Below are 24,564 nucleotides of genomic sequence, written 5' to 3'. Positions count from 1 at the left end.
GAATGAGAGCTAGTGGTGTCTGAAAGGTGTCTGAAAAAGATAATATACAAGTATATTAATAGCTAATATCATGCAAAAAACTGCCATGTCACTTCACAAAGGATTGAATTCTGGATACATGTTCCTGGAGTTTTACATGAGTGTCAAATTCATGCAACCCTCGAATCTCAAAGCACAGCTCAGTGGAAATTGCAGGGATTCACCTTGGTTTCCTGGCATACCAATGCAAAATTATGGATTTCACACAAAGCCTCCAAATCAGCCCACATGAGTCCAGTCTCATTCAAAAAGCTTCCTAAACCCATAAATAACCTGTTTTCCCATTTGTAATATAATCCCCAACAAGTGAGATTAACCTGCTCTAAAGTTTCAAAGCGGGCTTTTTACTTGGCTCTTCTCAAGCCTAATATACACGTGGTTTCTGCACCAGTTTAACTATTTTAGTTGAGAGGTGCAGTTTTTTAGTGAAAGAGGTTAATCAGTGCAACATTTAGTGTACCTGGGCACATGTCAATATAAAATGTCTCCTGTACTGGTAAAGATTATTTCTTTTGAGCACTTTTACATTGAACTGTGTCCTTTTACATTAAACAGTCAGGGATTTATACCTCCTCAACTATACTGGTTTCAAACCCAGATAATGTTACTCCTCTTTATAACACACTCCATTTGTTATCACAGCTTTCATCAGTGCTGGCCGACTCCTATACATAACAATGCAAAAAGATCCCTCCATTTACTCTTAGTTTAGATATTCACAAACCACTGAATGTCAACAACTACAGTGATCTCTGTTGGCTAAATTACCACTCCGTGTCACAATTATGAATGATGTTCTCAGATCAAAGCAGGCAGTTATTGCCAAAGCCATTTGCCTTGCTGAAGAAACATATGTAAAGATACACAATAGCAAAAATTACATTATTTAAAATAATGGTAAGATCGGCTTGTCAGGTGCTTGTTTGGTGCCTGAACATTGAAGCACTTGAGCGTGGCTTGCCTAGGGCTATAATGTCATGAGCTATTTATCTCCTAGATAAATTGTGTAAAGCAGGAGTTGGCAACTTACCTCTCACAGAGCCATTGAATCCAGCCTTCTACTCACCCCACTCTTCCACAGATACACTGTGGGGAGCTCAGTATGACCAGGCTGCACAGGGCTTTCCCAGCCATTGAAAAGATTCCTGGGGGTGAGGGGGGCCATACTGGTATTCCCTCTAAGTCAGTGATTGGGACTGGTATACCCCTTACCCCATCCTAGTTATGCTACTGCCTACCACTGGTATAGAGTGCATGAGTTCTTACTATGTAGTATACTTTTTGGGGTGTGCTTGTGAAAATCTTGAAAAAGAGATTAAAAGGATTAATAAAAGGGTCAGAAAGTGGCATGCAGGAGAAGATGATTAATCCTGCCCAGCCTTTTGTGCAGTGATATAGCCTCTCCTCCCCTCAGTCAGTTAGTATATAATTTTTTAAATGGTAAATTGTTTATGGTTTTTACTTTATTGGTTATGTTAGATGTTAAATAAATGTGAGTTGGACATTACATAAGCTCTACAAAAGTACCAGAGGAGGTTGTAAATTATAACCCCTCCAAATTTAGCCATGGTTCTGCCCTTGGTGACGCGCTCAGAATATGAGTAAGCATATTTTGTGGACACTCAGGGTAAACTCTGCATGCAGAATGAGAATGATCTTAACTCTTGCTGTCAGTTTGTGAACCACTTCTCTGTCATGTGCCACCTCCTGATATGCAGCTCCCATTACTGTCAACACTGCTTAATGTCACAGGCTTTTGTTGGTCCCATGTGTGTGATATGATAAGGATTCGGCTGTAATTATGGTGATAGAGGAACACCATGTAGGCCAACCCTCTCAACCAATTGACAACGTCTGGTAAAAATCATGCTGCAATTGCTTTAAGGAACGTCACTGTTCAGCAGTGAGGACCATCTGCATTCATGCCTTGCTCAGAGTTAGAACACAATTGCCCAATATAGAGTTTATGGAATAGACTGTGTGTCTGCAGAGGCTGCATTGATGAACTCTCCCCTTCTTCCTCCATGCCATTCTACTACTGCATCCTTCCTGGAATAGTAACCTGTGCAGTGCCATTGCAGTTTCAGTCACAGATATCTATTCTCTATATCTTTAAATACCTTTGTAAGAGGTCTTGGAAGGTCAGTGGTCCAAGAGGGGTGCACATTCCATGTAGGCATTTCCTGCAACCTGCTCCCTACATTCAGGATCTTCTGCATCTGCAGAGGGCACTGGAATAGGGCATGTTTCTACATGTGGATTCTTGGGTCCTACTAGGTTTAAAATGGAAAAAGGAACACAACTAGATCTGTAAAGTAGTGTAATTTCCCTTTGATGCAATGACCCAAATGTACTTCTGTGTGTGTGTATATATGTCTGTGTGTGTCTGTTTTAGGAGTGCTTTTTGTACAGGTCAGGCTGAAATCTCATGATTTATACGGATTTTGCAAAATGGCTATGAGCAGACTGTTCAGTAAGGGAGCACTCTAAATTGTAAGGCATAATCTGAGTAATGTCATAGAAGGTTGAGCATAAATGGGAGACACGCCAGTGGTAGAGAAGATTTCCCTAGTTACACACAACTATTTTATTAATGGCCATATATAGGTCTATAAGAGAAAGGTAAGTTTCAGGGTAAAATAATAAAGTAAAAGAGAAGCTGAGCATTGACTTCTCCTTTAAATTTAGTCTCATTTATAAAGGCAGTGGCTTATGACATCTGCTTAAAAACTCTCCAGGCCTTATAAAGCATGTTTCCTAGAAAAGCAAGGGAGGGCACTAGTAGATGCTACAAAATAGAACATCAAAATAGACATTTCCACCAGAATTAGTTTAATGAGGGTGATGCCAGCAAAGTCACAGCCATTTTCTGAGGCAACATGAGTCAGCTTAACTTCTTTTTTGGAGAAAGAAAAGCAGCACTGGAAGTTACAGTCCTATTCTGGTGCTTAAACAGCACATGCAAGCATTATACCATTGTTCTTGTTGGTTTTTTTATCAGTGACATGAGTTCCTCAACCAAAAAATTACCACTATTGAATTCTGAGCTGTGTAGGACAACACAGGTGACTTTATGATTACTGCTTTAAATGGGGACAAATTATGTCCTTAAGGAAGGACATGTTCTACAAGGGTTATAGATCACAGGTACTATAGGGAAGCATTTGATTAAGCATTTTATGGACTAATTCAAAACTGGTCCATACAAGTGTCTGTGTTTTCTAGGTCTTCTCTTACCATGTACCTGCCCTTCTTAATCATTGTCTTCAAAACCTTGGACAACTGTACGACAGCTCAAGGCAGACACAGCCACCACCGCAGGCTCTCTCGCAGACTCATTTCTGATATGTTCCCCCTGACTAATGTGCTGTCTGAATGTCAGACACTTCCTCTGGATTATTTTTCTTTTCACCAAGAAGGTCTGAAAAAAGGCACAATGTATGTTGAAGGAGGACGAGATTGAGTGAATTCCATTTCCTGTTTTATTTGTGTCTCCTCTTTGAGCTTGTATTTGACCTTAGTCTGGGAGCTGGCACACCCTCCTTGCTCAGATCTAACGGGAAATATTACACTGGGGATTTTTGTTTTTCTGATTGCCAATTTCCTAATCTCCATGAGCACAAGCATTTGCAAACTGTCCCTTTTAACTCTGTACAAAGTAAAGCATTCTCTGATTTTCTTATATAATCCGACTGCGCTCACTCTTACAATAAACTGTGGAGATCTGGCATCATTCTAGAAACTGTTCATAGTGAGGTTACTTGATGTAGCTGGTCGTGATAGAGACAGAAATCATTGAATGGCTGGAGACTATGCAAATAAAAACAAAAACAATGAACACAACAAAAAAATGAAGAAAAAAAAGCCGAGCCGAGCTTTTATTTGTCTGTGCTTGCCGAAAGGCTGTTGGAGTGGAGCATTCTGAATGGTAAGTAGGTATTTTATAGGGATAAATGAATTTGCTTGAACCATACAAGTTTAAGCTAAATCCATTAAAAAGAAGTTCTTTTGTGTCCATTTATATATTCCAGATGTTTGCGAGACAACCAAGATTATCGTCCTGTTTTTTTCCTGTTTGGTTCATTTTGTTGTTAATTTTAGAAAATGCTTGAAGTCCAGTTATTACCCCACAGCTGGACTGTAACTTGAACAGTAAACAGGCTTATTCCCAACAGCATTTTCACATGATTTTTCTTCATCTTTACTCTACTTCTCATGTTTATAGTTTTGGTATGAAAGACCAGGGAATATAAATCCATGCATGTTTAAAGTCCTACTGTTTATTTCAGCACAGCTAGTCACAATGGCCCATATCATCCTGTGGTGTAACTCCCCAGAAATCAATAGAGCTACAACAGGGGAATCTCCATGTGCATTTTCTTTATAGCTGGAGAAAAAATATTTTTAGTAGGATAAAAGGAATAAAGGAAGATGACTAGGAGATAATATTATGATAAAATAATCAAAGCTGCGTAAACTATGCATGATATCCATCAAAGATGTGATTATCATACACCAGATTTAAAATATGTAAGATTTCAAAATAGATTAATGATCCAATAACACCAAAATTCAGAATAGATTCTAAAGTGTGGGTTCCCAAAATATGGCCTGTGGGGCAAATACAGCCTGCAAGTCCTTTTGATGCAGCTCACCCCCCAGGACTGTGCCTTTCAAATGGCCCTTCAGGGGCAAAACTTTGAGAAACCCCTGATCTAAAAGTTAAGATAAATCTTTATCCTAAACAGCCCACATTTAGCCATCCAAGATCCTAATTCCACCACAGCCACAATTCCTAAAAGGCCCTGCAAATTCTACTGCCTCACCCCCTCTGCCTGCCTCTTTGCCTTTCATGTTCATGTGAACATTTTATAAAATCTCAATAGCAATACAGTATCTTTAAAAAAGTAAAACTTTGGAAACTTTCAGTCCTTCATACATGGTCAATTACCTTTAGGGCCCCCCAGTAGGAGTGTACCCCAAAAACACCTTGCAAGCTGCCCGGTCTGCTGAGAACAGAGATTAGGAAATGTCTGTATTTCTGCATATATATATATATATGTTGGCTTTGACGATCCTGTCAGCAACAGAGGACCACAATTGCCTTCTGGGCTGCACTGTCTGTCCCATTCTTCTAGTCCTTTGTGGAATTAGCCATAGGAGTCCATCAAAGCGGGAAGAAAGAGGAAAAAGTCAATTCCACATAGCAATACATTTTTAGAAATATTAATTTAAAGATAATTGCATACCATGTTAGACCACACAACTTTAAAGTGTGATCTCCTCAGCTCTGGAAGGTCCCTCTTCTGTGGGAAATCTAGAGGGCTGCAGGAAGCAATGTAATTCAAGCAACATAATTCATTCAATCCATAAGCGACACTCTGCCTGCTGAGCTAATAACGCACATGATTACAGGTTAAGAGAACAGGCCTTATGAGGAGAGGCTGAGAGACATGGGACTCTTTAGCCTGGAGAAGCGAAGTCTCAGGAATGACTTGGTGTCAGCCTGTAAGTATATAAGGGGTGTGCATCAGGAACTGGGGGAACACCTGTTCACTAGGGTACACCAAGGGAAGACAAGATCTAACAGTCACAAACTGCTGGAAGACCATTTTAGACTGGACATAAAGAAAAGCTTTTTTACCACTCGAGTCTCCAGAGTCTGGAATAGACTCCCCCCCAGAAGTGGTGCAAACACCTACTCTGGATACTTTTAAGAAACGCTTGGAGGATTACCTTGCTGGGGTGATCTGACCCCAGCTGACTTCCTGCCCTAGGGGCAGGGGGCTGGACCTGATGATCTCATGAGGTCCTTTCCAGCCCTAATGTCTATGAAATCTATAATAACCCTGTGGAGCACTAGGTAGAATGATGTTGCTGGAGAAGGTGTCTGTCAGCAGAAATGTAAAACTGAGGTCCTGACCATTTGTTTTTTATTTCATTACATTTTCCCCCCAACAATAGGATTATTTATTTTAGCTGCGCAGCAAAATTCCAACTTGCACCTGTGTTCTGACTACCTGAAATTCGTCCTGTAGCTTTGTTTGGATAAATATTACTTTGTCTCCTAAAACCTATGTTTAGCACTGTTGCTGTTACAGAATGGCAGCATTTCAGTAGTATGTGAAGTGGTACCCAAATATAAATTGGACTGTCTTCTGGAGTAAGCCAACCAAAATCACTGGAATCCAGGGCAGGATTTGGTTGAAGGTCAGCAAAGAACTTTAGAATCATTTAGGAGGAAAGATACTATAACACTGTATGGAGTTAATCCATCAACAGTAATACTTTGGAGGATTGTAATTAAATAAAACCAAGGAAAGTTGATGTTTTAGAGCTGGTTGAAACATCACTCCAAATTCTTATATTGTAGGACTAAGTGGGTACATCTACACATTCAATTAATGTGAAACAATAAACTCCGGAGCTCATTGCTCTGGAGCTTATTGCTTCCTGGGCACCATGTTTACATGTGTGTCCAGAAGCACAGCACATTGAACCAGGACCCGGGGGTCAGCCTGCCAGCCTGGGGCTGCTCCTGCCCAGCTCAACATGTTGCAGGGGTGGGGGGGCTGACTGGGGCATGAGGGTGCTTCAGCGCATGGCTAACCAGCAGGCAGCTCCCCACACTGAAGCACCCCTGTGCCCCAGCCAGCTCCTTTAGTGTCTACATGTGTGGTACTGCAGAGTAAAAAAACACCAGAGCAGGATATATTTACAAGTAGTACCCTGCTGCAGAGTTTATTAGTTTACTCCAGCCTAATTGCCCTGCACATGTAAACGTCAAGACATTTACTGTGGAGCTAATTAGTAAACCTCTGGTGTATATGCACCCACTGAAGAGTAAAAAATGGGTACATTAAAATAAATAAATAAATCAAATGGGCCTTTCCCTAAATGAAATGCCTCTTGGAATTATTTATAAATTCAGATTCTAAAGCTTTTGAATAGTGCAACCCTTGTAGTTCCAGTGATACTCCTTGGCTGGTTTTGATTAATTTACCTCAATGACACAGCAGTAATCTACTGTAGCTCCTTTGGTAATATAAATCTTGATTAGAAACATTTCTGTTGCCTTAGCTTCCAATTAGAAAACAGTGTCAGTGGTCTGGAACTGGACAGAGTGGGTTATTCTTTCAACGATCCATCTCTGCTTCTGTGGTTTTAGAGAAAAAAAATCAACATCTTATATCTAAGGTTAATTTGTAAGGGTTTCTTTCCTGAGTCTTTATTTCAGATTACTTGTACATTGCACAGTGAACAAAATACTGTCATTTGTATGTATAAACATCCATGTGACTGGATTAAAGATATATCAAGGCAAAAACATATGCACAACATTAACCGGGTATTTAAACAAATATAAGTATATTGTGGCAGCACTGCCAACTCTTATAATTTTATTGCGGGTTTCATGACTGCTGTTTTTCTTAAGGTAACAGCTACTGTGTTCAGACCACTACTTGAGAATTTCTCATTAGAAATAAAGTAAGCGTCCAGGTCTTGTGGGTGTGCAATTAAAAGCATAACCTGGAACTGATCATGTACTAGAAGGTAAAGAAAAATAACCCACAGTTATTGTTTTAGCTTATTTATAAATCAAATTCATAATCTGTGAGAAACTGAATCATGATTTGTTAATGACTGAGACAGAGAGATTGGTGTACTAGTAGTTGTTATTACTGTATGAATAAAGACCAGAAAAACTGCCAACTTTACTCCATCTATTCCAATTTTCTAAGTCTGTGGGGAAAATAATTCTTTATTGAGAAATCTCCATATGATTCACTGTCCTTCTGCATTCTTCTGCCCCCTCAGAAAAGGCTGCCAAACCCTCAGCCAGAAAGGACTGAGATATGGGGAACAGGAAAAGAGAATGCAGCAACTACTCCAACGCATTTTTTTTCCAAAAAGAAAAGAGTAAGAGCAGATTGAGTCCTGAGCCAATGACTCTTTCTGTTCTTCCTATTCTACCTCTACCCTTGTGAAAAGTACACTGGTGCAGTTCACTCATTCCTCCCTTCAGCCAAAAAACATTTATAGGCCTCTTAGAGAAAGGGTTAAAGAAAGGAGTGGACTGGAGTGTACTTGTCATACATAGGAGCAGATGATGGACTACAGAAAAAGCCCAGCTGCTTAGTACTGGTTCTCCCCCATTTTGCTCATACCTCACCTGTGGAATAAAACTTGTCAGCCTGCAGTTTTTGTCCATTTTCTAGAGAAAAAAATAATGCTACTCCTGGTTTATTGGAAAGGTCCAATCAGGGTAGCTTGGCAGGCAGTGTGGAGCATGCTCTTGTCCTTCCCTCTCCAGAAGGAACCATCCTTCTCCTGGCTTCTTGGATTCCTGGAGCTATCCCTACAACACAAGGACTAGTGGGAAAGGGACATTAATAGTCTTCCGCTAGAGCAGCTCCCTCAAGGTTTGGGAAGGAAAGTGGTAATGCCACCTTCCTTTCCTATGCCAGGCCTGGGACAGGGTGAGATAAGGCTTCCAAGACAAAAACAAAATGGGTAAGTGTGGCAAAGTGGGAACTCCCCAACCAGCCACAGTGCTAGTCTCCCACCTGCCTCCGGGCATGCCACCCGCCTTCTCTCCTGCCATGCCTTGTTGTTAAATAATTATGGTCTAAATTAAGCAGGAGGCTACCCTTTGAATGCCCCTTTCTCCAGGGTCCATGTATGCCACTCCAACCACCCCTGTACTGCATCTCCAGCCTTGCAGATGACATGCTGTTCAATTGCTGGCTCAAAGCTGGGCCCAACTAGACACACAGTTGTATCTCTCTCACACTGCCATGTTACAGGCTACATTCATACCACCCCACTCTCACCAGGGCCTTTTACACTCCACCAGCTCTCACCTAGTCTCTTGCAAACCACCTCCTTATACCAGACTCATCCTACCCTTCTCCATGAGATCCTCGAGCTTAGCTCTCCATTCTTTGGTCAGCCCCAGAGCAGTGTCTTGGGCATCTCCCGCTACCCCACTGTGCGTTGACTGAGCAACTGCTCAACTGTGGGCCTATTTTAGCCCTGGCCCCACACCAGAACATAATGCCCCTTCCTCAGGCCTCTAGTCATGGCCCACACCCTCAGGGCCTCTCCTCAACCTCTGGCCCACCTTTGGCCTCAGGCGCCCAAAGGCTTACCTGGACCTTGCAGACCCTGTTCTCAGGGTCTCACCTCACTCATCCACTTGCTCTCAGGGCCTCACCTCACTTTCTAGGCTCCTACACTCCACTGGGGTCAGGTGCCCCTCTGGGTGTGCCTGGCCCCCACCACTCACTCTCCAGGTCTTATGCCCAAACAGGCTCAGGTGCCACCCTGGGCATGCCTGGCCCCACTACCTGTTCTCCAGTATCTGGTACCCCACACAGGCTCAGATGGCTGCAGCCATGCTGGGCCCTCCTATACACTCTCTGGGGTCTTGCATCCATCAGGCTCAGGTGCCACACCTGGGAGTGCCTGGCCCTCTACTGCCTCCAGTGTTAACTAACCCACCCAAAGGTGGGGGCTGGAGTTAAGGTGCCCTCCTCACCTTTCACTGGGGAGGTAACTGGCCTGGTATTTCCTGGGGGCTCCCATGCCACTAGGAGCCCCACCAGGCCACCGTTCCCCAGCAGGGTGCAGTTTCAGGTCTTGCCGGGGACCAAGAAGCTTCCTTCTTCCCTATAGCTTCTCCCTCATCTCCAAGTTGTTGCAGGAGCATCAGCTCCACCAGGAGATGTTCCTTCCACGGCATCAGGCAGGAAACTGCTGCCTTCAGCCCTGCTGGCCTAAATCTTAAAATGGTTGCTCATCACAGCCAGGGCTGCACCTGCCAGCTGCTTATCCCAGTTCTTAAAGTGGCAGACACCATATGTGTTCTGCTATAGTAAGCCAGACTGATCTAAGGGGCTTTGAAAAGGTGTGTGTGGAGGGCTAGGAGATACGAATTAATGCTAAGAACAAAGGAAAGCAAAATTAATTTGTCCAAGTGGAAATGGGATGTGTATGAGAAGGAAAAATAAAGTGGTCAGTATGAGGCGTGAGGGCAGAAGGATTTGGTTGGAAAGGCAAATCAGTTGGTTTGGATGTACAGGACCAAACAGAAATTGCATAGAGGTATAAAATGAATTGCTTGGTGTGTGAGATGGGAGGGCAGAAATAATTACCCAGTGTGTATGATGAGACAATCTCTATAGACATGGTTAGCAGAATATTAATTAGTCAGCTTATTGTGGGGAAACACAGGCTTAATTGTTTAATGCACAGCAGAGCTGGCCACACACTTTTTTTTCCTGTGGAATTTTGATTTTTCATATTTTTCATGTTTATATTCATTTTTGTTGACTTTTTCCTTCAGCTTTTGGCTAAATGCAAGAAAATTTCCAGGTTTTCTTTTTTAATCTAAATTTCTCTAGAAAGCAAGCATGTTATTTTAAATAAAAAAGTAATAACCACATCTTCCACTAAAAATTTTTTTGACAGAAAAATATTTAATTAATCCCATCAATTAAATATTGCATGACTTTATTTTTCCTGCTGCCTCCTGATTGGTGGATGGGCTCCACCAATCAAAACAGCAGGATCTCAAGCCTGGGACTCAACCCAAGCTCTGAAAGGTGAGCCTGCTACATAAGTAATTGATTGACTGGGCCTGACTCTATAGGGGATGGACATGGCCGGTGGGCTGTTGTGTCCCTCTGCAGCACACTGCCCTGCCAATAATTCCCTCAACTGGAGAGGGGAGTACAAACCTGTGTACACCTAGGCTACATAACTAAGTATATACTTCAGGTTATATACTGAAAAATTAAGAGTCCATCTATTGCGATAGACAACTGCAGTCAAGAGTTTTCCCCATAGTGATACATGACGTACCATAATAATTTCCCTCTATCCCAAATACAGGTAAATACTCTGCTAGGTAAGATTCTACTTTGTCCCAGCATTTGCAAATGTATGGTTCTCGAAGAGCAATAGCTATAGTACCTTTACTTGTGGGCTAGATACTCTTGAACTATTTTTGTACCATCATAGAGATTGATGACTTCTTTGTTTAAAGATATTTGTTTATATTATTGACTAAAATAAAATTACACAAGGAAGTCTTCCAGGCTATATTTCTGATTCTTTTAGTAAACACAGTGTTCTTTTGAAATTTAACATGTGTAATTTATATGATATCTATACGTGTGTGAGTTTATATATAGGAACCTTAAGGTAATATTAAACAAAATTCTACAGTTATGAATTTGTAATCCAAATAAAGTAGGTGGTGTTTTTATAGCTATCAATTCTCGGGTTATGGAGAATGTCTTCAAATAGAAATGGAAAGAGGTTTATCACTACAAACAGGTCTAATTCCCATAAAAGGAAGTTGTTTCTTTTTTCTTCTGCTTCTCTGGAGAACTGGCTACAAACTGGGAATTGTTATCGTATGACTCATTTGAGAAGCACAGCACAGTGTAAAGAGTTCAGATAGGCTTTTAATAAAATAGGCTCCAGTTAGAGTCTGTATAGAGCAAGGTTGTGGGCACTTTTAAAGGGAAAAATCACAAACTTTATAGACTGTCCAAAAGCAAAACTGAAGTATCTTGAATTAGTAAAAAAGTAGAAAAGAATTAGTATTTTATTTTAATTTCATTTGCAAGTTTAATTTTATTCTTGCAGGCAATACTTTTTGCACCACCCTGCAACAACTAACTGGGAGCATCTACATGAGATGCTTACTGTGCAGTAGCCTAATAACACTTTGCAGTAGTGTGCCAATCAAAAACCATGCTAATATGTTACTGTGCAGTGTTATTAGGCTACTATGCAGTAAGCATCACAAAAGACCATGCAACATTGCTACTGTGAAATAACTGTAATTACTGTGCATTTAGTTAGTATTTCATTAAGCAAGTACTAAACTAAATGTGCAGGAACTACTGCACATCAATGAACATGTAGATGGACCCACTGAGGGTCAAAAATACACATGCAGGATATTCCAGATTCAGAAAGCTCATGCAACTGTGCCTAGATCAGCGGCGGGCAATTATTTTGGGTGGAGGGCTGCTTACCCAGTTTTGGCAGACTGTGAAAGACTGCATGGGTAGCCCCGCCCCTTGACCGGTGCCCGCCCCCTGGTCACCATCTTGGGACCAATGTCCCAGGGCCAGCACCAGTGGGACACAGAGCGGAGTGCAGGCTGGCAGGGGTCTGTGGAGCTGGGCTGGGCTGCACCAGCAGGGAGAGGGGGGAGCTGGCCTGGCTCCATAGAGCCCCTGCCGGCTGGGACCCTGTACCCCTGCTGCCCTGCTCTGGGCCCCACCAGCACTGGCCCCGGAACATCGGTGCAGGCCTTGTGCTCCCACTGGCTCCCCGCCCACTCACACCCAGTGCCCCCCAGCCCCGTGGTACAGGCGGGGGGCAGCGCACAGCCCTGACCCCTTGCTTGCCAGCAGGGAAGAAACTGGTGCTGAACGCAGGGAAAAGCGGCCCCTCACCCACCCCATGGCTGGTGCTTCCTGCTGCAGCCACTGGCAGCCCACACAGGGCTGTCCAAAGCAGGCACAGGCAACCCCATGTGGGTTGCCAGCAGCTGCAGCGCGAGGCACTAGCCACACAGCGAGCAAGGGGCCGCTCTTCCTTGCGTTCAGCACTAGCTTTTAACTCAGCCTCACTGCCAGCCTGGCAGTGGGGCCGGGCTACAAGGTGGTGCTGAGCACGGGGTGGGGGAAGCAGCCCCTAGCCCGCCCCATGCCTGGCGCCCCACGGTGCAGCTGCTCACAGCCTGCCTGGGGCTGCCTGTGCCTGCTCCGGACAGCCCCACGTGAGCTGCGAGTGCCTGCAGTGGAGGGCGCTGGCCATGGGGCAGGAGAGGGACCACTTTTCTTCATGCAGGGAAGGAGCTCAGGGAAAAGCTGAGCGCAGGGGGAAAAGCAGCCCCTCCTCTGCCCCATGGCTGGCACTCCCTGCTGCAGCAAAACTGATTAAACACATTTTAGATTCCTTGGAACCTTGACAAAACTTAAACAAAATGAGCCTTATTCTGCTCTCAGATAATAAAGTTATTTCTTTCTGAATAACATACACTGTGTAAACTAATGTGCTGTTTCTTCTGTCCTGGTTCCTCACCTGATACCTTCATTAACATGGTAGTAAAATCACCCACAAGCCACCAGAGCTGGGTCTTCTCTAGGCTTTCTCCCACCTGCAACCACAATTTCAGTAATAGCGTTGGTAGAAAGATTTCCTAAAATCCACTAGTGTAGGTAAAATGTGGGAGACCAAACCCCCAAAACAGCATCCTCTTGCTTCCCAATTTTATTTTCACCTCCTTAACAGCTTATCACAATGTCATCTAGGGCAGGAAAATGTTATTCCCCTCCATAAATATTTTAATACAGTTCAAGGTTATGCAACAAAAATGGCTGTCATTGCATGGAAACCATACAGTGACACACTCCCACCTACTACTCTAGTTTAGTGTGTATTTGAGGAGGAGGCTCTGAAACAAACAAGAAAAGGTAACTTCCATGAATTCCTTTATCCTTTCTGTTGCAGACACTGTATTAGATTTTATTGTTGTGCTTGAAATCAGGTCAATATACTTCAGTAAATTCTGTTCGCTTATGCTCTGCAAGTGCACAAACTGTGGGACCCTGGCCCTGAGGATCACAAGACTGAAAATTAATAGGGCCATGATTGTGTCTAAGAGGAATATACTGGGGAAACGTGCGTGCGTGCCCTCATCTACATATTTTCAAGGAGCAATATCTCAGGAAAGGGGGTAGCATGATGATTTGTATATGAAGTATACCAGGCTTGGCATTTACTTAGTCAAAGAGCTAATGATGAGAGTTACTTCCATTCAAATGAGAAGAATCTGCATACAGTATTGAATATAAACTGTAATGGCCATCGAGTCCTCTCTTGAAATAGTGGAATGTTTGGAAAATCTATATGGATAGGGACAGACATTCAAAAAGCCTGAGCCTGAATTGATTCAATCTTTGCAGGTTAGGCCAACCTGGCTAGGCTAAATCAGTTTGTAACCCAGACAGACATCCCAGAAATTCAGGGACATGCCTGCTGTGGCTCAAGCTAGAAGCTGGGGGGAGGGTGCTAGAGCAGCCCTCCCTTAGCTTGCATGGGTCAGAGTTGAGGAGGCCATGGCCAGGTTCCAGGAAGACACTCTTATTATTACCACCCTCCAGCAGCCCAGCAGGGAATGTTTATCACCCCTAACTCATTGTTTATCAACTCATTAAGAAAACAAAGCCTTTCTCCATTAACTAATTGAGCTCTTCTTAAGCAACTCTTCCAAGGAAGGACATTAAGCTACCTGTTGATAAGCTCCAAAAAGCCTGTCTGCCTCTATCCTGTCCCATAGCATAAACTGTAGCCAGCATGTGGTCTGCTAGCTAATGCTGAGGTGTTTACCTAAGGCAGAGGGGAGGAGGGAATAAACCCTATTTAGCAGGGGGAAGCCAGGCAGACGCCCTGTACCTGCAGTCTCTGCCGGAGCTGCAGCCAGGGAGCAGAGGGGAGGGGCCAGCCCTGCTGCGGGGCAGAGAACCCTGCCCAGCCCAGAGAGCATGCTGGGATGCTGGGGGAGTCTGATTTGACTTAATCCAGCAAGGAGTCAGGGACAGACATTGCATAAACCCATTTGAATCAAATCAGTTAAGTCTGATACTACATTCAACCAGGTTTATCTCAAACTGGTTTCAGCTATTTTCAAACTGGTTTATGTGCACTGAACATTGGTTCTTTTACAGGTTTAAACCAGTTTCTGATCACTTAAACCGATTTGTGTGTAATGTTGGTCCCTAGCCTATACATGCAAGACAACAGGATTAGGGATGTGTATGGTTAAATGATCATTTAACCAACCAGCTCTGTGATAACTGGTTCTAGCTTACTGGTTATTGTTTAACCTGGGGCTGGGCTCAGTCCGGGAGGGAAGGCGGGGAAGGGAAGACTTGTGGTCCCCCAGCAAGAACTGGAAGGTGGCAAGGCAAGAGAGAGGGGAGGGGGGAGAGATGACTAATACTTAATAGTTAGGTTATGCGGAGGAAGGGAAAAGTGAGGAGGAGGGGAAGGGGGAGAAGAGAGGGGTGGAGTGACTAATCCCTAATAGCTAGGCTACATGGAGTGGGAGAGAAAGGGAGGGAGGGAGGGAGGGAGGGAGAGAGGAATGAGAAGGATGGGAGGGGAGATAAGAGAGGAGAGGAGAGGGGTTGCCTGCTCCCTACTTTGCAGTGCACCAGCAGCTGCTGTGGGTTAGCAAAGCCCCTCACTGCACACTGGGATTGGGACTTGGGCCCCTGAACCACCACTGTCTGCTCCCATGTGTTGAGATCGGTCGTTGAGGCCCCATGTGTCAGAATTGGGCCCCAGGGCCCCTTGCTGCCCCCACTTGGACCTGTGCACTTAGATTAGGTGATTGTACCACTTTTCATGCCCAATCCAGCACATAGGGCCATGCTATATGGCCTTTTGGGGCTCCTCCTGGGTCTGGATATTTAACAGCTGGGAAGCAGAGCCACTGACAAATTTGTGGACTCATGGGGAGCCCAGGGGCTGGATCTGGTCTGAAGGCCAGGGATTGAGCACCCTATGCTAAAGTGTTTGTAAGAACTCTTGGACAAAAAATGGTTTGTCTATTTCAAGTGTGTGAGATTAGAGGGGCAACTATACTGACCTTGGGGTGCATCTGCCAAGATTCACAGAAGCCATCTGGAAAGAAATACAATACACTGAAAAATATTATTTTGCATTAATAGAACTTCCTCAGAAAGTAAAAGCACAGCAAAGATTGTTGGGTCAGAACTGGACACTTTCTTGCTGTTCCTTCCAAAAAATATCTACTCTGTGTAAATATTTTCCAATTGCTTTTCTTTTAGAATCATAATTTTAAATGCTGCAGGTCAGCTCTGAATGTTAGCTTTAAAGTGTTAGAGTGCTTTTTCACAATGCTTTTTTGCTGGAGAGGAGTTTATTGTATTTATTACAGGTGATTAAAAAGATACACTTTATTTATTAGTATCCTTAAATAATGAACGGCTGCAATCTGCCTCTAATTTTACAGTGAATTTGTGCATTTCAAATTGGCATATCAGCTAATGCTCCCAAAAGTATTAGTAGGGTAACTATAACAAACAGTTTCTCTTAGATTTAACTCTAAGGGATTTTTTTAAATCTTCCCTGCAAGTTTGATTTAACTGACAGTGAAGTGAACAGACAGAACCCAATTGATTTCAGTGGGAGCTTGATCAAACCTACATTTAGAAAGTAGGGTAGAACTATATTCTGGCAAAACCATCCCTATCACTAATTTCCCACTCATAAAAGGATTCCAGGAAAAAGTTTGAGTCTAATTGCACTAGATTATTTCTGATGGTACTTGTAATGTGATGCAATTATCTTTGTCATTAAGGCTGAATTTAAAAAGCCAAATCCCTTTTCCTGCCCCCACACCAAGTTCCAGCCAAGCAAGGATTTCATGTATGAACCACATGCCCATCCATTTTTTAGATAAATCTAGAAATCATTCATAAAGTTAGGCTACTCTTATGTCTCAGATATCCTGGAAGACACATCTAAAATTCACCCTCTTGGTGCTTTTTGGGTTGCTGATGTACAAAATGTCAGAGAGTCTCATCTATGGTCAACTACATGCTACTACAATCTTTTGTGGAAGGCAGAAAATTTGGATTTGGCTCTTGGTATGATTTGATGGAGAACAGGTCCTAGCTGATGCAGCTGGAGCTGCTGGTGAGAGGGAGTTCCTGAGGAAAAGGGTTATTTGCTTAAAGGCCTGGTGACTGAAGGGAGGTTGGAAGTCATGAGTTATGAAGTGTTGTTTCTTTCCCTCCACTTGCCAGTCCATCTCCATAGTGGTGAAACTGCTGATGCAAATGGCTTTGAAGGTGGATCAGTGGTCCCTTGAAAGCCTGCTTCAGAGCTGAGCGCAAAGGGGAGAAGAGTTAAATTCAGTGAGGCTTCATTGACAGATCCAGCTTGAGAAGTGCTGCCAAAGTATGAGAGAGACAGACCCCTCAACCTCTGCGAGGGTCGGGTAGTGTTGTTCATTAATCATGTAACATCACATAACATGAGTTTCTACACAAAACACAGACAAGGACTAGCTAGGACATACTGAGGTTGGCTTTGGTCCTATCAACCATTTCTCCCAAATTTCTTCCTAAACCTGGTGTAAGTTGCTATGTATCAGAATACTACCTCTGGCCTGAAGGACTGAAGAGTTTATTAGCTGCCATGCTTATTGGTTTATGAGCAAGAGGAAGAAGCAGCAGCAGCTGGAGAAGGAGCAAAAGGGGAATCAACTACTCTTTGGCTCTGGGCTCCTGATGGGTCCTAGAAGCTACAAGGTTCTGCTGTTTTCAATCAGTGAAGTGATATCCAGAGGGTACAACCTCACCACCCACAGCCATTTGGGGTATGGCCCCATTGATTGAGAAGTACTGTTGTATAAGACAGACTCCAAGGGTGCCTATACACATGCCCTGATACATTTTAATTAGAATGCATTAGAGCAGACCCGATTAATTAGAGTCTGCTGGAGCGTTGCAATTAAAATGCTCCAGTGTGCCTCACCATCATGTGCATTCAGTGTCCCCACATTTCAAAATGGCAGCAGGGGCACTTTAACTAAAACACGTTGAACAAACTTTAGTTAGTGTCCCCGTGGCCCTTTTGAAACATGGGACACTGAATACAGGTGATGCTGTGGCTTTTTAATTAGAGTGGCTGTCATCCCCGCACCCCACCATGGAGCCCCTGTATAGACACCCTTGGTTTAACAAAGACCTGGCTTAACACATGAAACCTTGGTGTGAGACTCCACTAAAGTAGATTGGTTCACTCTGGATGAACTGGGCTCCATCAGCATGCTTACATTGTCACACTCATGCAGAATCACAACTGCCTGAGTTGTAAAACATAAATGTGTCTTATATAATATTTATTGAATTTAATTAGAGATCTTTCTTCATTTGAAAGGAACACCTTGAAATGATGAATTTCCTGGAGATTATAAGGCTTAATTTGCAAAGCAATAGCTAATGCTTTCATCAGCCAACAAATACTCTGGAATTTAATGTGTAACAGCCATTGCTTTTTATCACTTTTAGTTAATAAACAGCTGTGCAAGTAAGTGCAATTAAGGGGTATAGTTTGCAATTATGATCAGAGTTTTGCTTTAGATAAAACACATTCATACACATTCTTTTTATACCCTTTGTGTAACTTATAAGTGGAATTTGTAAGCAGGTATTGTCTGACCAAACAGTCATGGTAAAAGACATAAAAATACGCTGATATATTCAAGGAGAGTCAGGAAAGTGGCAGATATATCAAGTGATTGATGACCTATATACGAGTAATGCAAAAGGTTTGCATAAGATAGTGTCCCATAGAACAAAAAAGCGGGAATACATTGCTGTTCCTTGAAAAGTACCTTGATATTCTGGTATTATGATTTCCAGTTTAATAATGAGGGATAATCCTTAAATTTTAAACTAACCATTTGGTCACTTTTAAACTTGAGAATAAAAAATTTATGGTGGAGAACTATATCATTCTCAGGAGAAAAATAATCTAGTGAAAGTTCAATGAATATTTTATATAAAAATACAGAAAATTCTGGCAGAGAAACTGTTTTGAAATGTGTTCTTGTATTCCCCTTCAGGAAGTTTCAAAAAGACAAATGTCAGCAGAGCAAAGTTCTCAGAGTTTGCACAGTTAGGGCCAACCTTCAAGCAGATATTTTTCCATGAGGAAAACAAATGTCTGCAGGAGGTCAAGTTGAACACTGAAAAGTACAGCCTCTCCCCTTCCCATCCCTTTAGCTATCAGTGCGCCATTCTGCAAGGGGGCTGAGCACTCCCATGAAGTGTTTAGTACTCTCAACTCCTAGCAACTCCAGCAAGTGAAAAAAAGATGTGAGGACCTTTTAGCCATGTGTTTTTAAAGGTGACCATAATTAAAGAACAATACACGGGAGAAATAAATATTTGAGGATACATCTACTACCTCGAACTACTGAGCACTCTAAATGCATTTCTGGATGGTTTCCATCCCAAGAAGTGTCTGTGTTCATGCCCCCAGCAGCTGATTAAAAACAGCAATTAGAGAGAATACTTGAAAACTAATTTACTGTAGAAAAATGATTATGTGCACCATTAACGTGTTTCTCCATACAAGGTGCTGGCAACCTGAATAATAATAAAACAAAAGTGCTTACAAAAGGTTTCTTCAAAAATGCCTTTTTTTGGAAAAACAGCCTAAAGTAGTTTGTAAGTACCTGGTTCTTACCAGTGGCATTTTAGTGCATCTCTGATAAAATAAACCCAAGATATTGCCACGTCTGCAAATTATCATTTTTATATGCTCCTTTAAAAAGCACATGAAAGCCAAATGTGCAAGAGACAGCATGGCTAGTTTCAGAGCTGTCGTATAACTGTAATAATGACTTCTGACACAAAACAGCATGAAATGCAGAGCAAGTGTGACAACGGGAACAGGCAATCAGTCTGCTTGGCGAGTTGTGGGCTTCCTCAAAATTAAAGATGGAGCTCTAATTGAAATGTTAGAAGCACTGCTTCAGATTCCTAATCTAGACTCAGTTCAAGATTTTGCAGCTGGCATCTCTTTGTGCAACATCCCAGTCAAATTCCTGCAACCCATTCAAACTCTGTCTGCAACACTGTTTGCATGGAGAATGTGCTATATTGGACTGTGGGTTACTGATTTGTTTCCCTGCAACCCCTCCAGCAGATTTTAAAAGGTTTTGAAATCCAGATGTACATTGCACAGTTCAGGCAGACTCTTGGTAAAATCTCTGGCCACATACTCCCCTAATGTAAATCTGTGTAGCTGACTGATGTCAGTGTCAACTGACACCATCGGAGGAACTAATCCCAATGTTTACTTCTCATAGCAGAGGAGGGAGGGGAGGAGCTGAAGTGAGTGGCAACTGGCTGGGGGCTTTAATCGAGTAAATGACCCCTCTTGAAGTAGCCGCATACTAGAATAACTACAGTATTATAACCTAGACTCTCAACTTAATAGTCAGACACGACCCTTTTGTAAATAGCTATGATCCTGGACTCCCATTCTCTTTCTGTGCCTGCATACCTGTCTCTCATCACCTCTGAAATATTGTCAGCGTATATCACTTCCTCAGCTCAGAGCCTCATCCATTTTGTCATCTTTTTTATGTTTAACTTCCTCCTTTATGGCCTCTCCTGACATGTCTACATGAGATGCTTTAGTGCACAGCAGGCTGATTTGTTGCACAGTAAAGTGTCACTGTCTACACATGCATGGCAATTAGGACACAGTAGACTAATTACTGTGCTGCCAGACAGTTTTGTCAGATAGAAGTGGTATCTGGTAGTGCAGTAAATTACTGCACTTAAACACGTGTAGATAGATGGTGATATCGGGATTAGTTTGCTCCAGCTCAAATTGAGCCAGCATATATTCAGTTGCATTAATTGCACTTGTAGATGAGCCCTCCATGTTCCATTTCTCCAGTTTCCAACATGGAAAAGATGCTGTTGCTGCCTTCTTACGTGTACAAAAGAAGTATGAACATACCATTCCTCATCCTAAAGCAATATCACTAATTTCCCAACTGTTTTCAAGATCCAAAAATACAAAATAACCCTGCCTTCTTTCTAAAAATCTTTCCCCAAGAAGCCTGTGTCAGTTCGCTCTAGCTGACCTCCCAGTCTTGGTGTGTCTATTTTTCTCCACCCTCTCCCTGCTCATTTGGTTTTTTCTAACCTTTTACATGTTCCTGTCATTTGTAGTGTAACAGCCTTCTCCTTTGCAGTTCCTGCCATCTGGAACAGCCTTCTTGTGCTTCACTGACTCACCTCCTCATTTCATATCTTATTGGAACATACATGTCTTTTCTCTCTTGCAGTTCTAATTTCTCTTGGGCATAGCTGCTTGAACAGTGAGATAGTGTTTATATGGAAGAAACTATGCCAAATCAAGCTAATTTGAACTGATGTTACATGATGTGAAACTAAAATTTGACTTGGGATTCTGAGGATTAACAAGCATGTAAGAACAGTAACATAAATGTATTAATCACTTTGCTACAGATCCTGCATGCACAAGATGATATAAATAACAATGACAGTACATTCATGGAATTCACAGGCCTGTACAGATACTTAATATGATATTCTTTTCATTTATGCAGCTCAACAACTTTACTCCAGCCAGAGGGTGGGGGTCCAAAGGAAACTGGATTCTGTGACAAGGGCACATCTGTACATTTGCACTAGCTTTGAAGAAATTATGGATTTTGTTTTTTATAAACTTTATGTTTTTCTAACATGCTTTCAGCAATTTTCTCCTAAAGTGGGAGGATTCTGGAAAAAGAAAACAAAAACTCATGTAGGCATTTTCATGGTCTGATGCAATTCTTGCAGTTTAACATTTTTTATCACGGAATAATACTGTACAGTGCACTACGAAAATGGGATGGCATTAGTGTATGTGCATTACCCACCTATCCATCAGCCAAACAGCAAACTCTTTAAAACATTTATGCAAAATGCAGAATTAAATTTGCCAATTCCCAGGGAAAAAGACATGCAGTGCTTTGCAAATAGAACTATCCAATTACGGTATGCTACAGTATTTCATTGAGGTTGGCAGTGAGAAGTGAAAACAAAAATATACTCACATCCTGGCAATGTACAGTGCACTCGGTGACACGGCACAGCCATCTTGTCCTATTTAGGAAATAATTTTGTTTAGATTGCTTTGTTTGGATTTGATAACATAACATAGCCACAAGCTGATCCAAACTGACAATGAGTCCCAATCTGTCTTCAGAATCAGAGTGCAGTTGTCACTTTACTATTTGCCTATAGGGAGGGGCCATGAGGGGGCCTGGTGGCCAGATTTTGCCAGAACTCTGTCTGCATCATTGTTTGCATGTCGAACTTGTTGCATTGGACTGTGGGTTACTGATTTCTTTCATTTGTATACAAATTATGACTATAAATTGCTAGTGCTACAGGATGCATTTTCTTTATATGCAAGCTGTAATAACATTTAGAAAGATGGTATGGTTGGGAGAAGACTTAAAGCCTCCCCATTTGCTATTGCAATCTACCTCCAATGTCATTCATTGTACTCTCTGGGTGCTATGCTCATATTCACAATTTAACTATACCTCTTCTATCACAAAGAACCCAGAAAGATCACAACAGGTAATGTTGCGATACTGTGGATCCCTTACAGTATGAACAGGTGTTCACAGGACCCTGCTTAGGTTTAGGGGGTTTAGTTTTAGCTGCTTAAACCCGAGTCGGGATCCATGTGTGCAAGAATCCACTGTTTGCCGTGAGGAGATGCAGGCAGCTGGAAACAAGTAAACTGGGAAGAGGAGGTAGGGAAGGAGTTGGGGGTAATCGGCGGGGTCTGGCAGGTTCACAGGGTGGGCTGGTGGGCCTGCGAAGAGGCTGCCCAGTCTGGGGTGGCGGGAGGGGTGGGGGGAAGGTGTAAAGCAGACCAGCTCCAGGGCTGTGATGAGTGGCTGGGCTTTCGTAGCCCTGGAGCTGTGGTGTCAACAGTGCAAGTGTTCACTAGGCTGAGTTAATCCTCACTAGATCAACTTAACTGTTTGATGATCTAAAGTAAGTTCACCTCTGCCAAAGACTAACTTTAGATTGGGTGTGCCATTTTTAGGGCAACTTAAGTCCTGTGAATGCCTGCACGCTGTGGCACTTAGATTGCCATAATGTTCAGGTGATCTAAAAGTAACACTATCCTTTGTAAGCAGACTAAACAGCATGATATCCAATATCAGAATATGATTCTCAAACTGCACTAAAATGAAATTGAAATGCTGACTGGGTGCACACTGCTTATGTGGCTTTGTGCACCAAACAAAGCCATTCACAACTGGAACCTCATCACCGAAGCAAGAAAGAAAAATCCTTCCCCCTACAATATTACTGTAAATAAGTATACGTGGACTTCTGAGAAAGATTTTTTACATCTCCCCTCTATTTCCTTTCCCATATTAAATAAGAAAGACTTGGGAATTATATTTTAAATGATTACAGGTTTTCACTGAAAAAGAAGCCAAAGCCTACAGTTCTTTTCCACTCTGATGCACCTGCTAGATTATCTCCTTTCCCCTCTTCTATGGCCCCCTCTTTCTGCTCCCATTCCTCGACTCCCAACTTTTTTAACTTAAAAAGTTAAATTGGGAGCCTCAGCTATACTCCCAGGTTTTTTACAACCTCTTGAGGGCTACAGTATTACAGAAAAAGTGATCAGGTACCTCTTTGTGAAGGACCATCTAAACAGACTTGCTAACTTAGAGAGGAGGGCTTTAAATTAGATTTTAGCTGGGGGTTGGAGACCAAAGCCCTGAGGTAAGTGGGGAAGCAGGTGACCTGAAGGAAGCAAGAAGGGGCAATCAGGGAGACCTTCTCATTCTTCCTGAAAAAGTAGGGCAGTTGACTAGTTACACCTCTGTGCACAAATGCATGGAGGTTGGGAAACTAGCAGGAGGAATTGGAAGTCCTCGCACAATCAAGGAACCATGATGTGATTGGATAATAGAGAGTTGGTGGGATAGCTCACATGACTGGAGCACTGTCAGGATGAGTACAAGCTGTTCAGGAAAGACAGGCAGGGGATAAGAGGAGGAGTTGTGCTGTATGTAAAAGAGCTGTATGATTGCTCAGAGCTCCAGTATGAAACTGGAGATAGGTCTGTTGAAAGTCTCTGGGTTCAGGTCAGAGGGGAGACCCCTAAGGGTGATGTTATGGTGGGTGTGTGTGAAGGACCACCTGACCAGAAGGATGAGGTTCATGAGGCTTTCTTCAAACAGTTAGTAGAAGTTTCCCAATCACAGGCCCTGGTTCTCACAGAGGACTTCAATCATCCTGAGAGCTGCTGGGAGGATGTAACAGGACCAGGCCCCAGAGGTGGCCATGACACCCCCTGGTGGCCAAATGGCTCTTGCCCTGCTTTAGCTCTGAGGTACCCTCCCTTTTAATTTTGTCTGCCACACCTTGATGTACTTGGTTAATCTTGGACAGGGATCCAAGAGAAGTGGTGCTGGCTCCTACCCTGGGGGTCTTTAAGAGGAGGCTAGATGAACACTTTGCTGGGGTCGTTTGACCCCAGTGCTCTTTCCTGCCATGGCAAGGGGTCGGACTTGATGATCTGTCAAGGTCCCTTCCTACCCTACAAACTATGAACCTATGAAACTATAGGGAGGCTACCCAAGGGTCCTAAAGCAAGCCTTGATTTGTCTCCCTGCCCATGAATCCCTCTTGAACCCCACTAATTTCAAATATTTCCATTATGCTAGGTGGGCTGTCTTGGCCCATACATGCCCCCAGGGCACCAGCTCGCTTATGAGCTGTTCATGACCACCAACCTCCTCTACAGCCATGGCCATGCCACAGAGGTGTTAACCATTAATCCCATCAGTGGGCACTCATCCTCAATCTCCTCTACAGTCTCTTCAGATGT

At 42.9% G+C, this 24,564-nt stretch overlaps 1 protein-coding gene across 4 annotated transcripts in view; it reads left to right on the top strand.

Annotated features, from left to right (window-relative positions):
• SYNPO2 (synaptopodin 2) overlaps positions 1-24,564 on the top strand; it is a 137,450-nt gene that overhangs the window by 16,063 nt on the left and 96,823 nt on the right. Inside the window, exon 1 of one of the 4 annotated variants that reach the window (XM_059722093.1) lies at positions 3,777-3,967. The exons of the other annotated variants lie outside the window; for them this stretch is intronic. Within the exon in view, the coding sequence (XP_059578076.1) occupies positions 3,965-3,967 (3 nt within the window). The 5' untranslated portion in view covers positions 3,777-3,964. Of the gene's footprint in view, positions 1-3,776; positions 3,968-24,564 lie in introns of those variants that run through there. 4 annotated transcript variants of the gene reach the window in all.

Source organism: Alligator mississippiensis, chromosome 2, assembly GCF_030867095.1.
Source record: "Alligator mississippiensis isolate rAllMis1 chromosome 2, rAllMis1, whole genome shotgun sequence".
NCBI classification, from domain to species: Eukaryota; Metazoa; Chordata; order Crocodylia; family Alligatoridae; genus Alligator; species Alligator mississippiensis.
Note: the sequence above shows the minus strand (reverse complement) of the source record. Positions and strands in the feature narration are given on the sequence as shown.